This window comes from Sminthopsis crassicaudata, chromosome 5 (genome assembly GCF_048593235.1).
Source record: "Sminthopsis crassicaudata isolate SCR6 chromosome 5, ASM4859323v1, whole genome shotgun sequence".
Lineage (NCBI taxonomy): Eukaryota > Metazoa > Chordata > Mammalia > Dasyuromorphia > Dasyuridae > Sminthopsis > Sminthopsis crassicaudata.
Window position 1 is genome coordinate 278,339,009 of NC_133621.1, and position 17,069 is coordinate 278,356,077.

The following is a 17,069-nucleotide window of genomic DNA, read 5'->3' on the forward strand; positions in this document are numbered from 1 at the left end:
TTCACCCTGTTTGCCTCACTTTCTGTAAGATGAACTGGAAAAGGAAATGGAAAACCAGGTCAGTATCTTTGCTAAGAAAATCTCAAATAGGGTCTCCAAAAGTCAGATTTGCCTAAAACATCGGAAAAGAACATGGGCCGGATATTGTACTATATGACTGAAATGTGATTGAACAATATGTCCCTTGCAATATGGGAAATAAATTGACAAGTAATACCTAGAGTAATCATTGAGAAAAAGTCAATCATAGACCATAGCTCTAAAGTTGAAAGAAACCTCAAAGACCATACAATCCAGCTCTCATTTTCTATATGAGGAAACAGAGGCTCAGGGAGATAGAGTTCCCCAAGCTTACACAGGGAATAAATATCAGAGGTAGTGCTTGAACTCAAAATCTCTAGATCTAGAGTAAATGAATCTTCTGTTGTCTGTTAACATTCTTGAAAGTTCCTTGTGCCCCAAAAATTAAAAAAAAAAAAAAAACAACAGGTCAATCAGGTGAAATAAGAGATTTGTTCCTTTTTTCTCACCACATATAGGATAAGACCTGGGAAGAAGTTCTGGAAAGACATGAAAAGCTTCCTAGTGAACCACCAGACTTGAGAAAGCAGCAAGAAGCTGTGTGGGAACTCTTCACCAGTGAATGCACCTATTATTTAGATCACTTGCTAGTTCTTAAGATGGTAATGCTTTGTTTTACTTCATTAACAAATGCAAAATGTTCCTTTAGCTCCTAGGGATTCAGCTTTGCTCTTACAGAATATTGGATAATTTCATTAAATTTGGAGAGGATTTATTGTGCCTACAGTGTCCTGACCTCAGAAACTCGCCTTCTATGGGAAGAAACAACATGTGCTCAAGTTGAAAATGTAAAATATAAAAAAGCAAAACAGAAAAATTTTAAGGAGAGACTTTTATCAACTGTAGCTAGGTGGTGCAGTGGTTAGAGAGCTAGACCTAGAGTTAGGGAAGATCTGAGTTCAGATCCAGCCTCAAACACTTACCAGTTATGTAAGTATGAGCTTGAGCAAATAATTTATTCTGTGTCTGCCTCAGTTTCTTCATTTGCAAAGTAGAGATCATAATAGCATCTATCTCCCAGGGTTGCTGAGGATCAAATGAGATATTTGTAAAGTGTTTTGAAAATTTAAAAATACCACATATTATGAGCTATTATCAACTGAGGAAATCAAAGAAGATGCTTTATAAGAAACAATATACAATAAACCTTGAAAGCAAAGAGAGATTTGAAGCAGTGTAACATAAAAATTAGAAATCTGACCTCAGGGGCAGCTAGGTGGTGCAGTGGCTAGAGCACCAGCCTTGAATTCAGGAGGACCCGAGTTCAAATCTGGTCTCAGACACTTAACACTTCCCAGCTATGTGACCCTGGGCAAGTCACTTAACCCCAGCCTCAGGAAAAAAAAAAAAGGAAAAGAAAAGAAAAAAAGAAAGAAATCTGACCTCAGAAAGAGGAAGATCTGATTTTCTCTAATACATACTAGCTGTGTATTCCTGATCAAGTCACTTAACTTCTCATTACCCTCAAGGTAACTCTCTGTAAATTGTTGAGAAGATACCAATCTGGACTTAGTTTCCTCTTCTGGAAATTCTTTATCTGTAATGACATTATAGGTCTTGATTTATTCCTAAAAATGTCAATAGGCAAAGATGAAAAGAAAGAGAATTCCTGCAGGTGGAACAAAGACATGGAGTAAGGAAAATAGAATGCCATATACTGTAAACAGTTAAGTACCATTTTGAACCTCAAGTTCCTCATCTGTAAAATAGGGATAACAAGCAACATCTATAGGACCTACCTATCTCACAGGCTTGCTATTGGTACCAAATGAGCTAATATATTTAGAAAAGTTTGTCAAAATCAAAGTATCTTAATAAGAAGAAAGCAATGACAGGATCATAAATAGCTGGAATGCATTAGAAGATATCTATGATGTGGTAAAATAGGCACCAGGAATGGTAAATAGAAATAGATTTGGGAGAGCAATAATAATAGAGATTCATTTTGTGACATGAAACAACCATGACCAGACATCCAGATTATTACAAAGTTATACTATATTTTCCAGGAATTAACTAAGGAAAGATGAGTTCCCTAGTAGAGCTCACAATTATCCAGTAGGAAGGAACCATTAGAAGGAAAATTCGATGAAGTAGAAAGCCCTTCATAGCAAATTTAGTCCTGCAAAGGTTTCAATGAAAATCTTCATCATAAGTACATCTTTTATAGAGGAAACATAACCTTGGGGTTTCTAGAGGGAAGAGGGAAATAAAGGTGAGAACAAGGATGTATATTTAGATGTTGAGACTATCTTAAAGACATTGCAGAAAAACTTGGATCTCTTCATAGCATCTTAAAGATGGAAGTCTGGGCACATTATGGTTGCTTTAACTATGTTAATAAGAGTATTTTAGCATTTCCTGATAAAGGGAGAGAATAAACTAGTTTTAGAATTCATATCAATCTAGTTTAACTCCCTTACTTTATAGAAAGGGGATCCTGAGTTCTAAGGCGTCTAATGACTCATTTTAGATTCCACATGTTAAATAAGAGTGCTGAAATTGGAATATATGTTGTCCTTTTAATCTAATTCTAACATTTTCACTGATGATGTTTCTTCAAGGTGATATTGATATAGTCTTTTAGAAAAAAGTTTAGTCGTTTTCATCTTCTGTCTCACTACCACAGAATATTATAACTAGAAAGGATCTTAGAGGTCATCCAATCTAAATACAGCACTTTACAAATGAGAAATTGAGGTTCAGAAAGGTAAGAAATCTCTCTAGGGACAAAATCTCTCTAGGTTTAAGTGGACTAAGTTCTGTGTTTCTAATTCCAAAGTTCTTTTCTCTACACCAAATAGCTTCCTTAACCTTGCCAAAAATTCCTAGATCTTGGAGCTGGAAGAGGTTTTGAGGGTAGCTGTCCAATGCCTTCATATTACAGATGAAAAAAGTAAAGATTAAGGAAAAAAAAAAAAAAAAAAAAAAAAAGGTGACTTGCCCAAAGTCACAAAGAGCTAAATAGCCAAGCTGGAATTTAAACTCAAGCCCTGACTCCAGCTAGTACTCTTTCTACCATAACACACAATTAAAACTCAGATTTTACAAAATACTTTATTATGAAACAATGACAGCTGTCATACTTCTCATTCAGTAGAAATCTCCACTAGATCATTTGTAATAGAGGCCTAAAGGAGATGGGAGAGGATAAGGAAAAGAAAAGACTTCTTCTTTTCTTTTTCTTTCTTATCCCTGCCAGAACATAAAGGGCAGGATTTGTCCCTGAACATTAGGACATAGGGATAGTGTGGTGCACTGATCAGTGAATTCAGAGGTTTTGACTCTTCTCTCTGCTTTCCTGTTATATTTCTGTCTGAAGGCAGAGTATACCATTAGAGTGAAAGGAAAGAGACAGTGTACTCTCTTCACTAAATTACTAAGGATAGAACTCAGAGGATAACTTGTTCAAGATTCTCATTTAACATTTGAGGAAATTGAGAATTGAGAAATTGAGAACCATAGAAGCAAAATAATTTGCTTAAGGTCACAAAAATTGTGCATGGTAGAAAAAAATTTTAAACTAGTCTTTCCCCTTCAAATCCAGTTTTCTTTGCATTATAATAATAGCTAATATTTATGTAGTGCTTTTAATTTTGCAAAATGTTTTACTGGCCAGCTGGGTGGTACAGTGGATAAAAAGCCAGACCTGGAGTCAGTAAAACCTTGTTTAAATGTGGCCTCAGGAACTTACTAGTTGTGTGGGCCTAGGCAAGTCACTTCACCCTGTTTGTGTTAGTCTCCTCCTCTCTAAATTGAGCTGTAGAAGAGAATGGCAAAACACTGCAGTATCTTTGCCAAGAAAATCTTAGATATGGTCAGATAGAGTCAGATACAAATGAAAAACAATTGAACAATAAATTTATATGCATTATTTCATTTAAATTTTATAATCCTTTGAAATCAGTACTCAAGGCATTGAAAACCCCAGCTATAGATGTGGAAACTGAGGTTAAATAGTTCATGATCACAGATTTAGTTAGCATCAAAGGTTGAATTCATGTCCAGGTCTATTATACCCCAATGTATTAATGTATTAACAGATAAATCCACAAGATATAATTGGTGGTTTTATATATATGTGTATATATATATATATATATATATATATATATATATATATATATATATATATATATATATAATACCAATTATAGGACAGTTACATATTTTTGCCCTGGTATTCATTCTTTTAAGCATTGGTACAATGGAAAGAATTCTGGATTTGTACTCAGAGGATGTGGATTCAAATCTTGCTTTGTCTTTCTGGCATCATGATCTTGGGTTATGATAGCCCTCTGAGTCTCAATTTCCTTATCTATAAAACTAGGGAATTAGAACATGGTATTTAAAGTCCATTATAGTTTTAAATAAAGAGATGTAGAGAGGATGTTTCCTAGTTTATAGGCAAGAGAGTGAAGAGAAAACAAGTTTATATTCTCCACCTTGGATTTCACTTTTATTGATGGATACAAGAAAAAATCTGAAGGGATAGCTGCTAGGGACCCAAATCTATTCCCTTTTAGTAGCTTCTTTTTTCTTGAAAATACTATCAGACAAAATAAGTTATGGCTGTATGTAATGGAATATTATTGTTCTATAAAAAATAATTAACAGGCTGATTTCAGAAAAGCCTAGAAAGATTTGCATGAACTGATGCTCAGTGAAGTGAGCAGAACCAGGAGAACATTGTATATAGTAATAACAATATTATATGATGATCAAGTATGAACTTGGCTCTTTTCAACAATGAGGTGATTCAAGGAAATTCCAACAGACAAATGGAAAGTACCATTTGTATCCAGCGAAAGAATTATGGAGACTTAATGTGGTTCAAAACATAGTATTTGTACCTTTTTTTTGATGTTTGTTTGTTTGTTTGCTTGCTTGATTTTTTCCTTTCTCATGCTTTTTTCTCTTTTTATCTGATTTTTTTTTTTGTACAGCATGCGACAAATACGGAAATATGTTTAGAAGAAATGCACATGTTTAACTTATATTGGATTGCTTGTTGTCTTGGAGAAGGGGGAGGGAGAGGGAAAAGGAGAAAACTTTGGTACACAAGTTTTTGCAAAAGTGAATGTTGAAAACTATTTTGCATATGTTTGGGAAAATAAGATGCTATTAAATTTTTTTAAAAGAAAGAAAAGAAAAAGAAAAGACCATCATCTAGCTCCCTTTAGTATCCAGATCTCCATATCAAAGAGTAGGATCTGAATATATTCCATAATGTTGAAATGAAGCAGAATGGACCTTGAATTTTAATACAGTAACTTTCTGAAATTGTGAAAATTGCACTTCTAAATCATTTTCTAAGGCAATACAAAGGAAGATGAAGTATAACAGTCTCAAATGAGAAGTTTCAGATGTATAAAGCAGGAATAATGGGCATTTCTCTGGGGTTTTTCTTAGGTCTTTATGAACACACTCAAATACCTGCAAAACTATGAATGCCTCTTAGATGTGGATATATGGAGACTTTTTGCAAACCTTGAAGAATTAAGTCAGGTGAGGAAACGATGGGGGGGGGGGGAAACTGACTTCAGGCAAAATGTGGCAAAAAGATAATTTGTTACAACTCATGGAAAGTACTTTAAGATTTCAAGCTTTTATCCATTCCAGTGGGTGGAATTTTAGCAAGTTAAATATGGGTATATTTCACAACTCCCTTCTTCCTCTGAAAATGTATAGAGCTATGGTTGCAGGATATGGCTATCATAAGTGATTGGTTTTCTTTGATCTTTTTTCTTTGTTGCAAAAGCAGAACTGTGGAGACAAGGAAGAGGAGAGGGATAAGTATATACAAAATGGCAATTGTTTAAAAAAAAGTTATCAATACAGCAAGAAAATATGAACAATATTTCAACTTGCCTCATTATATAGGGATGACAAGCAATTCCCAATTTCTGAGTGCCATATGCTGGTAAATGTTTAACAACAAGCTTTCCAAAAGGGAAAAGTACACTAGATGTATTTTAAGTTTAATCTAAATTATTTATTTGTCATTTCCTTAAGTCTAGAAAATCAACAAAACAATAAACCAAACCCTGACTTTACCATGGATCATGGTAGAAGTTTGTTTTTAGCCAATTTTTGAAGTATAAATGCTTACACTGAAAATTGAAGAATCAACTCTCATAAGCCAATTGAAATAGTGATCTAGCACATCACTGCATAGGATCACCAAGTTAAAGCTAGAAAGGTACTGTAACATTTTACAAAGTGAAGTTAAAAGACATTCAGTAATAACTTGCCCACGGTTATGCAGGCAATAAGTATCTTGAGGCACCATCCTGACTCTAGACAGTTTGGACAGCTGCCTAAGAGGGGCAATTAGGTGGCTCAGTGAAGAGAGAATTGTACCTGGGTCAGGAAAATCTGAGTTCAGATCCATCTTAGGACACTTACTGCCCGTGTCACCCTGGGTAAGTCTCTTAGCCCGGTTTGCTTCAGTTTCCTCATCTGTAAAATTAGCTGGAGAAGAATTAATGGCAAAAATTTTTTTCCAGTATCTTTACCAAGACAATCTCAAAGGCGTCATATAGAGTCAGACATGACAGAACAACAAGAATCTACTTAGAGCCAGTGATTGTGTCAAATACTAGGAATGCAAAAGCATAAATGAAATAGCTCCTGCCCTGAAGGAGCTTGCAGTCTCCAGTAGAGTATATAATATATGAAACTTTTATGTTGCTATGGACACAATAATATAAGTGTTTACATATGGGTAAGCCACCAAATAAATAAATTAAGCAAATACACAAATAAATTAAGTTTTGTGATTGACAGTGGGTTTTGATGCTAAAGAAACATTGTCTGGTTTTAGCCAACTTGGGAAGAGAGGATCATCCCTATTATCTTGGAAAAGGGAAGATTTAGGAAAATAAGAAGGGAATCATGGTGTTCATGTAATTTTATTTCATGAGATGGAATCCATTACACAAGACTACAAGTGTTAGCTACCCTTTTTCTTGAGCTTATTCCATATCTCCATATTTAAGTAATATTTAAGTAACTAGAAATACCTCCCAAAGACTGCCATTATATATCAAAAAAACTGTATTCCTAAGTACATATTCTTAAGATAGATCTTTCACTTAAATAAATAAATCAATCAATAAATAAACCAAAAAAAGCACTGATTCCTATTGGTCCATTATCACTGTTGTCTTGGAGGAACCATCAAAAAGGTCACTTGTCTTCATTGAATTTATATTCCTCAAGCCTGAGCTCAGGTCATGAGAAAATCAAAGTCATTGTCCCTTCCTTTGTCTGCCAACAGATCAGTCTTGGCTTTCTGAGCTGTTTTTTCAGCACCATCAAGGACTACATAAATTCATATGGCTCTGCATCCTCCATGGATTTCATCTCTGTGCTGTCCAAGGTAAAATATCTGAGAGAGGTCTTGACATCCCCAACCTTCCTGCAATGGAGTCGCCATGTACATCCTTCTCCTCTTCCCTGAGAGTCATTTACAATTCTAGATTTTTTTCAGAATGGGGGAAAAAAAATCAGCCCATTCTCCCCAATCAAAACCATCAAATGTAATCTGCAGACAGACTTGCCTTCCCACTGTGTTCATCTTTAGGGTATACTTTATTAACACACAAATCTGAATGCCTAGGAAAAGCATCCCCCAGTTTATGAAATGACTTCAGTTTTGAGCAATATTCAGGGCAAGAGTTTGAAGCTTACTAATTACATGGTTCACTCGGTCTTCCGAGAAAAGTGTCAGCTTCTCCCAGGGAAACAAAACAAAACTTAAAATCCATCACAGCCCCCGGTGATTCTGCTGTTGTGTCTGGTATAGAGGGGAAAAAGAAAAAAATTAAAAGAAAAAGGAACCATAGCTCTGTCTTTATAGATGCTTTCATTTTTTCTGAACCAAATGCTGAGAATGTGCATATGTATACACACACATACATACAATATAAACAATATACACATACATATACATGCATATTCATACACACATGCGTACATACACACATAGCCATAGTAATAATAGCTAACAATTATGTAGTAATTTAAGGTTTGTAAAGTACTTTATATAGATATAGATAAATAGAGGGAAATATATATATATAAAATCATATTTGATCCTCACAATGCTGTGAGGTAGGTGCTAGTTACTATCCTCATTTTTTCAGGTGAGGAAACTGAGGCAAAGAGATTATTTAAGTGATTTGCCCAGGATCTTGTAAATATTATCTGAGGTGGGTTTTGCCATCAGACCTTCTTTTCTCCTGGTATGATTCTCTATTTACTAGGTACCTAGCTAGTCAAGTGTTAAATACAGTTCTTACTTAAGATTTTATTAAAAAATAAATAAATAAAATTTCTCTGATGAGCTGAAGGCAGTTGTGATGGTGGAAAGCCACAATGTTTGATATACAATAGATACTTAATAAATGCTTAATGATTAATTTAATGATTGGTTAGAATGGAAATCAAAGAACTTGGATTCCAACATAGAAGTATGTTATCCTGTAAAGTAAGAACCTTGAAGTAGAGGCAGACAGGCTATAATGGAGGACAGAGTTCTTAACATGGAGTAAGTAGATCTGCATGTGAATAATAACAGCTGTGCAACAAGAGGCAAAACATTTAACTCTCTGGGTCTTGTTTTCTTAACCATAAAATGAAAGAGTCTTATTATCAATCAATGATGTCTTAAATCCTTTCTTAATCTGCTACCCTATGCACTGCTCAACACCATTGCTTTTATTCAGATTAAAATGCTATAGTCAGAATAATTTCCATCCTTTCTGTCAATCAGTCAACAAACATTTGGTAAAGCACCTACTATGTGCCTGGGGCTGTATACACAAAGAAAGGACAAAAACATAGTTCTTGCCCTCAAGGAATTTACACTCTAAGGGAGATGGCAACATGCAAACAACTATATGCAAATAAGCTTTAAACAAGAGAAACTGATGTTAACAGATTATGCCCTGATTTCTTGACAGGGATGACACTAAGCTTCAAACCTGGCTTGCATTATTTTTCACCAGTTGCTTAAAGCCTCAGTTCTTTGAGGACAGAACACATGTTTTATCTTTTATATCTCCACTTAGTATCTTTAAAAATATTTTGACTACGTGACAGCACAGGAAATATTTTGTGATTCCATCTCATATTCCGATGTGAGAACTCTCTCCACTAAGGCAGATCATCACCCATTGTGACATAGTAGATTATGGGATCATAGATTAAGAGACCGTTATTTAGTCCATGATAAAGATAAACAGAAGGAAGAGCCTCAAAAGAGATGAAGCTGCTTGCCCCAAATGATATAGGAATGAAAGGGTTGGGCAATGATCCAAAATGTAAATATAGCATCTTTTCCATGGCAGTGTACTACATCTTTTGGAGGTACATCCTTTAGAGATATCTGAGAATCATTGAGCTTACATGATTTGATCAGGATCACATGAAATAAGTCTCCAAGGCTAGATATCTTTCTAATTCTCAATTCAGAACTTGGCCAACTTCACTCTCTTGTGCCCTGAGCATAACAAAAACTTGAATAAGCATTTTCTAAGCAATTATCAGTTTTCTACTGACTTTTTAAACTATTTGACTCTGTAGGTCAAAATATAGAGAGTGTTCTTTAGTCTGGATTTATCATTTAATTGCTAGGAAGAATTTTCAATAAGCAAAATGAGCCACTCTGTTCTCCAACTTGCAGTCTAGAAGTTGCACAAGTCATTGAGAGGAGACATGTGTTATCCAGAGTCACCTACCCAGGTCTTCCTGACCGTGAGGCCAGATCTATGTGATGCTGCTTTCCCACTGACATGTATTGTTTGCTCATGGGACTTCTATAATTCTATATTTTATTCCCACAGCATTTCCGAGGACGGCTCTGTCAGAGCCACCAGATTTACTGCCTTAATTATACCTCTGCCATCTTCTATCTCGAGAGCTTAAGACAGAGAGAAGATTTTGGAATCTATTTAAAGGTGATGTGAGCCATAACTTTTTTTCTGAACTTTCCTCCATTGTTCTAAGATTTTTTTAGGTTAATAAAAAATGAGGATTGATCATATCTGTATTTAGTGCAGGTAAGGAAAAAGGAATTCACATAAATAAGTCAAATACAGGGGAAAAAACCATAAGAGAGAGGAAGGAGGGATAAAAGGAAGGAAAGAAGGAAGGAAGGAAGGAAGGAAGGAAGGAAGGAAGGAAGGAAGGAAGGAAGGAAGGAAGGAAGGAAGGAAGGAAGGAAGGAAGGAAGGAAGGAAGGAAGGAAGGAAGGAAGGAAGGAAGGAAGGAAGGAAGGAAGGAAGAGGAAGAATTTCAGGGAATGGAGAAAATATAATCCAAAATGTCTCCTAAATTGTGGACCGCAATCTCTCTCTGCTTCCTAAGTTTAAATAGAGACTGGACATGACTTTGGACAAGCCACCTAACCCTATTTACCTCAGTTTTTCTTCTATAAGATGGACTAGAGAAGGAAATGGCAAACCACTTCAGTATCTTGTTGTGTAATTCTGGGCAAGTTACTTCACCCTATTTGCCTCCATTTCCTGATCCATAAAATGGGCTGGAGAAAGAAATGGCAGACCACTCCAGTATCTTTACCAAGAAAACTCCTAATAGGGCCACAAAGAACCAGGCATAATTAAAACAATCAAACAAAAATTCTGAAACGACATTCTCTGGCTTCATTTCGCCATGTTTGACTCTCTAAGTCTGCAGAGTGGTTTGCCAACGCTGGGTCAAAGATCTTTTGTTGGGTTTTGTTCTGGGAGTGGGAATAGAGGTGGGGAGGGGAAGGCAGATAGGAGGAGGAGTGATCCAAAGCTTTCCAGAAAAAAACAACCCTTCCCTGCAGCTGCAAGAAAGCCTTTGCCAAAAAATCACCTTGGAGACTTGGTGGGAGGGAGGGAGAAAGTCTTCTGCTGTATGTTGAGCTATTGATGTGCTGAGAAACCCTCAGTGGATTCATGGGGTGGCAAGAGCGAGACTTGGGGGGAAGAAACCTGACCTTTCCTTCCTTCAAATTTGCAGCATTTCAAGGACTTGACAGCTCCCACCAAGACCATTAGAGTTTCCCAAATTAGAAATGACATCATCTTGCTGACAAAATTCTCCCCTTGGTTTGGCTGCTAGACTGCAGTATTTGTTCAAAACTCAATCCTTCAAGCCAAGGGTGAGACTCATTGAACAAACTTCATCTTTAATGATAACCAAATCTCCTTGAAAGCTAGCTTGTCTAGGGTCTTCAAGGGTTATGGATCATAGGGTCCCTTAGAGGCTACCAAGTCCATTTGATCCAGGGTATCTGGCTCTGAATCCAGCACTCATTACATTTTGTTGTTTCTTTTAGGGGAGGGAAGCCCAAAGCTAGTGACAGTATCAAAAGATGGCTTCTTGATTCCCTATCTATAGAATTTTAGAGAAGGTAGTGTTTATCTTTCATTCTCAAAAAGGACCAGGACATCAGGGAGATGAAGCCATGACATGCAAGTGAATTGGATCTAAGTGAGAGAGGGCTGGGCAAAGTCACCTGCCTCACTATCCCCTTCAGAGTCATCTGGTCCAGTGGCCAGATATAATTCAAGAAGGCTGGAGATGGCCCTGGAGGAAATGGGAAACCTTTATAAGCTAAGGTCTTCAAAAGGTCTGTCTGACTGAGGCTGCAATGTGTGATTAAAGCAAAGTAGCAATTGAGGTAAAGGATCTCCTCTTTTACCTTGTAAAAAAAAAAAGGGGGAAGGTCCTTAGGATTTCTGGCCAAAGCAGAAATGGTTATTATTTACATTTAATCTGAGATGAGGAGGGAGGAAATATAACAAGATAATGGGTAATACTACCAATATGTCAATGGCAACAACCTATGAACTAAAGAGTTACCAATAGGAAAAATATCACAAAAGGGCTGATGAGATTCAAACTGTGCCTCTGATACTTATTAATGATATGTTTTAGGGTAGATAACTTAACCATTCTGGGTTACCAGTTAATACTTCTATAAAACAGGAATGAAAATAATACCTGTTAAGTGCTTTGTATACTTTAGAGTGCTGGCCCTGGAGTTAGGAAGACTTGAATTCAAAGTATCTAAGGTTTAGACACTTAATAGCTATGTGAGCCTGGACAATTCACCTGTTTGTCTCAGTCTCCTGTAAAATGAGCTGGAGAAAAATAATGACAGACCATTCCAGTGTCTATCAAAAAACAAAAAACCCAAATGAGGTTTTCGTCACACATGACTAAAAATGACTGAACAACAAAAGGATGAAAAAACCAAAGCCATTTGTTTACATCCATAATGAAGGATTAATTTATGTGAACTCTGCATCTGTAGCCAATGTAGGGACTTGAGCCCACCTTGGATTTCATCACTGAGGGCTTGGTCTCCCATTCCTCTCACTTCCTCTTAGTTTCTTTTGTGGTCTTTCAAGACTATCTAGTCTTATCCATTGTTATCCTGTCTCCCCTACTACTAATGCTTTCCCTCTGAGATTTCCTTCCATCTACTCTCTATCTCTCTGTGTAGATACTTATTCATGCATTCATTTTTTATTTACATGTTGTCGCCCCCATTAGAATGTAAGCTTCTTGAGAGAGTGAAATATTTGGTTTTTCTTCCTACTCTTCTTTTATCCTGGCAAACAGCACAGTGCCTGTCATATAAAGGGCCAAATGATGTAGGTCCAAGAAAGCATTTTTGCTGTATTTTAAGACAATAAATTGGGACAGATGAATATTCATTCTCATATTTGATTTAAATACCAATTCATCAGTCCTACATCCTAAGCCTTGTCCCTAGGACATGAAGAACCAGGGCCATGATCCAAGGTCTTGTATTCTGGGGACTTTCTCATTTGCTTCAGGAAGTGACCACAGCTAATTCAATTTGACTCAACCAATATTCACTCAGTGATCATTGTGTGTTTGCAAGGCAGTTGCTAGAGGGACAATCTCTCACCAGTGAATAAAACCTAGAAGCTTCTTCTGTTCCCTTTCCATCAATGGGGGCTTGAAAGAGCTTCTTCCAGGTTTGTCCAGACTGGGAAAGCATCTTCTGATCAGCCACTTTTCTGCTTTGTACTCCGCAGTGGTGTGAGAAGCATGACCAGTGCAAACGACTCCACCTCTCTGAATTGCTGGTAACTCCCCTGCACCGATTGACCAGGTACCCGATGCTCCTGAAAAACATTTGGAAAAGGAGTATCGATGCTAGGGAGAAAATTACCCTCTACTCTCTCAAGGAAAAAGTGGAGAAGGCTATTCGTAAGTACCAGGGACTTGTACAGAAAGCTACTTGACCTGTGAAGGTCTAGGAGGAATAGAATTACCATGAAAGCAACAAATATTTAGACTAAGCAGACCTGCATAAAAATTCTGACTCTATTATTTACTCTCTATGTGATTAAACAAACCACATCCCTCTGGGCCTCAGTTTCCCTCTCTGTAAAATAGTCTTTGAAATCCTTTCCCATTTTAAAGCTATGATTTTGACTTCTATAGGCCTCAATTTCCCCCTCTGCCAAATGAAAGGCTTGGACTAGATGGTGTTTGAAGTCTGAGAGAAATAATTGTCAAATAACCAATTATTGAGGAGATCCAGGATTTTTTTCCCTTTTTCCTATTTTTTCATTCAAAGTCCAGTCTTTTAAGGAGATCTCTGATCTTGCCCAAAATTTTACCCCACCTAGACCACATTATCCAGGTGGAGTTGTTGCCCACCCAACTAGAAAAATGTTACAAAGAATTTACCTGTTTGAATTCTAGTCCATAATTTACTCAGGCTTGGGGGTTGAAGAGGGAAGAGGTGTAGATATGTTGTCTAGATCAAAGTTTCTTAAGTTGTGGGTCACTAAAACATATGGGGTCACTTAACTGAGTGTAGGGGGTCATAAAATTATGATTTATTTTCAGTAAATGTTGGATTGGTATACCTATTTTTAATACTTATATTTTAGGGGTGGGTAAAAATTACCTGGGAGAAAAGAGGTAAAAAGTCCTGGTCCAAATTGCCTAAGGCTGGGGGTGGTCTGAGAGTAATTGATACAAAGTCATGGTCCACCAGGCCCTCATTAAAATAGGTCTTTTCTCATTATAATATTCATTCTTCTAATTAATTGTTAACCAATCAATCGATTGCTACCAATTGGGAAAACTAATTCTTCCAAGGACATATAATCATCAAGAAGCCATTATGATCCATCTTTGGTTTAGGAGCCAAATGACTTTTTTATTATTTATCTTCTAGCCATAATTAATAAAAGGATTGTTAATTATTCAGAAAATATATCTCTCAAACTTTTCATTCATCACAAAGCCCTTCTCACTTAATCTTTATGACTTTGAAAGCCACAGAATTAAGTTTCCTCTTGTCTAAATGAAGCAGCTGAAGTGCATGGTCTTTGAGTTCCTTTTCCATAATTTTGAATTCAATGTGCTTCAGTTTCTTCATGTGTAATATGAAGGGGTTGAATTTGAAGACCTCTGAGTTGCCTTCTCCCTCTAGAGATGTGATTTAATGAATTTCAGATAGCATTTCCTCCATTTTTCAGTGGAAAAAACAGAAGCTTAGGGAGACAAAGAGAGTAAGTGATTGAAGGATGATCGGAATCCAGTTCTCCTCAATTCCAAGCCCAGAACTCAATTTTCATGATTCTAGACTGCTACTTTCTAAGGCAGGAAACTCAATCCTGATTCTTAAATTCACCTTCCCTAGAAGAGAAAGCCAGTGACTTGAGGTCAATTCAAGCAAGGGAATTCCTTGGAGCTAGGAAACTTGGAAGAAAGTTTGATCTCCTTATGAATCAAAGATGCTCAGAACAATGGGTCTGAGTCACATCCTCTCTAACCTCATAAGAACTCAGTCACTGCTTTGCCCAGATGGTCTGATCCCCAGCTCAGATTTTCAGATGTGAATGGAGGCAGGAAAAGCATCACTTCCCAGAGGATTGAAGGTACTTTGTTTATAACTTCCAAGTGAAAACTTACAAAGCCAGTAACGATCAACAGCTCTTCCTGAGGATATAGACTGATTTGTCATTTTGCTTAGGTCACTAAAACCCAGCACTGACATGCCAACAATTCCAAATCCTGTTTTACCTAGACTAAAACCTCTGAACATGAACTAATCATCAAAGAAACCTAAATCCCCCTGTAAACTAAACCCGATCTCCTTTCTCAGATTATGTTCCCCTCTCTGCATTTATACTCCAAACTCAACTTTCCTACCTATAAACACATCTCTTGGCAGGAACTCTGTCTTAGATAAGACTTAGCTAAATCTAAGCACAATGTTTAGACACATAGTTATCACTTAATAAATGCTTATTTATTGATTAATGGTGTCTAACGCTTAGCACAGTATCTGGCACATAATAGGTATTTAATAAATGCATATTGATTAGCTAATGATGTCTAAAGCTTAGCATAGTGCCTGGCACATAATAGGTAATAATAATATAATAATAGGTAATAATAATAAAATAAATTAAAATTGATTGATTGACTAATGCTTAGAACAGTCCTAGCACATAGTAGGTACTTAAATGCATATTGATTGATTGACTACTTTTGTTGTACCACAACAGTGAGAAATTTTGTTTGTTGAGCCAATTAAATGTTAGGAAAAGTTTCAATATCTTTACATGAAATGACATAATATATGTAAAGTGCTCCATAAGCTTTAGAATGCTATATAAATGCTGGCTCTCTAATGGAGATTAATAAATTCTCTTCAATAATACTCTAAGAAAGTTTGCAGACACTGCAAGGGTAAGGTCACATGGCCATTTTGAGTCAGAGGAGGGTCTTGAGTCCAGGCCTTCCTAACGCCATTGCTGTCTCTAAAACTTTATATAATTCTTTGTTTTACTAATGAATTTGGATAATATTAGAATATTTAATATTCTTATATCCTTCTAATATGAATGTGCAATAAAATAAATTTTGTGTCCACCTTAGTGTCTGGGAATGGGGGTTCTGAATTTTAGATTTTTAATAAATGTTTACTGAATTTTTTTAAAAAAATTGAATTGAGCCAAGATGATAATGGCTTCCATCCTCATTTCTATTTCCCATAATGGGAAGTTTTGAATAAAATGAAGACATTCTGAGTGATTTAAGCTAAGTGCTTATGTGTTAGTCTCTCTCAAGAGTGTTCAAATGGTATATAGCTCTCCAAAGTTTCCAATTAGCCATTGTACAAAGTCGCTGTTACTCTTATCGTTGTAATTCCCTTACGAGAGCTGCAAATCAAAATTAGCAAATTATTTTTTCTAATCCTGAAGATTTATTTTCCTTCTCATTCTACTTACATGCTACTTGAATTGAATTTTATCCAGCCAAGGAATAAAAAGAAATTTGTTGAGATGTTGCAGACAGTAGTTTACAAGACTATTCTTATGTGAAGGATAAGTTTTTGAGGGAGATGTAGATTTCTCTCTGGTAGGGAAGACATTTAATATAGGATAATTTCTTATCAAACTGATAGGATTTCAAATGTAGTTTTATCCATTAAAAGTGGTTTCATCTTCCCAGTATGTTGAAGTAATCTCTGAAAGTTCCACTAGTCTCATGGGTTAATGGGTTTATGGATTGTCCTCCATCTCTCCAAATGAGATTGCATCATCTCCTATCTTTCAAAGCAATAAAAATAGTCTTGAGAAATGCATACAAATCCACAAAGGAAAAATAATGGATTTGTTTCAACTTATTATTCCCCATAACATAAAAATAGTAATTGCCTCATTATCTTCAACTTTTGTATTCCTCTAATTTGGGGCAATGTTTTCTTCCCAGGGAGAGCAGATAACCCCTTTAGAATGACATCAATATTTCTTGGGTAACAATACATAATTTATTTCCTTTTGTTGAACTGTGTTAGTAAAGACTTACTGCTCTCAACAAGAGACAAATTTAGACAAATGAGTTGCTTTCTTTAGCATAAAGAGTAATCCCAATATTCGGAAGCTGCTGAAGATACCAAGTGGCCAGTAGGGAGTGATTTAGGC

At 36.2% G+C, this 17,069-nt stretch overlaps 1 protein-coding gene across 5 annotated transcripts in view; it reads left to right on the plus strand.

Moving 5' to 3' along the window:
- Positions 1-17,069, plus strand: part of PLEKHG7 (pleckstrin homology and RhoGEF domain containing G7) — an 83,817-nt gene that overhangs the window by 38,839 nt on the left and 27,909 nt on the right. For all 5 annotated transcript variants that reach the window (XM_074271158.1, XM_074271159.1, XM_074271157.1 and 2 more), the window contains 5 exons: positions 540-683; positions 5,494-5,589; positions 7,364-7,465; positions 9,933-10,046; positions 13,152-13,326. In XM_074271158.1, coding sequence (XP_074127259.1) covers positions 540-683; positions 5,494-5,589; positions 7,364-7,465; positions 9,933-10,046; positions 13,152-13,326 — 631 coding nt within the window. The remainder of the gene's footprint in view (positions 1-539; positions 684-5,493; positions 5,590-7,363; positions 7,466-9,932; positions 10,047-13,151; positions 13,327-17,069) is intronic.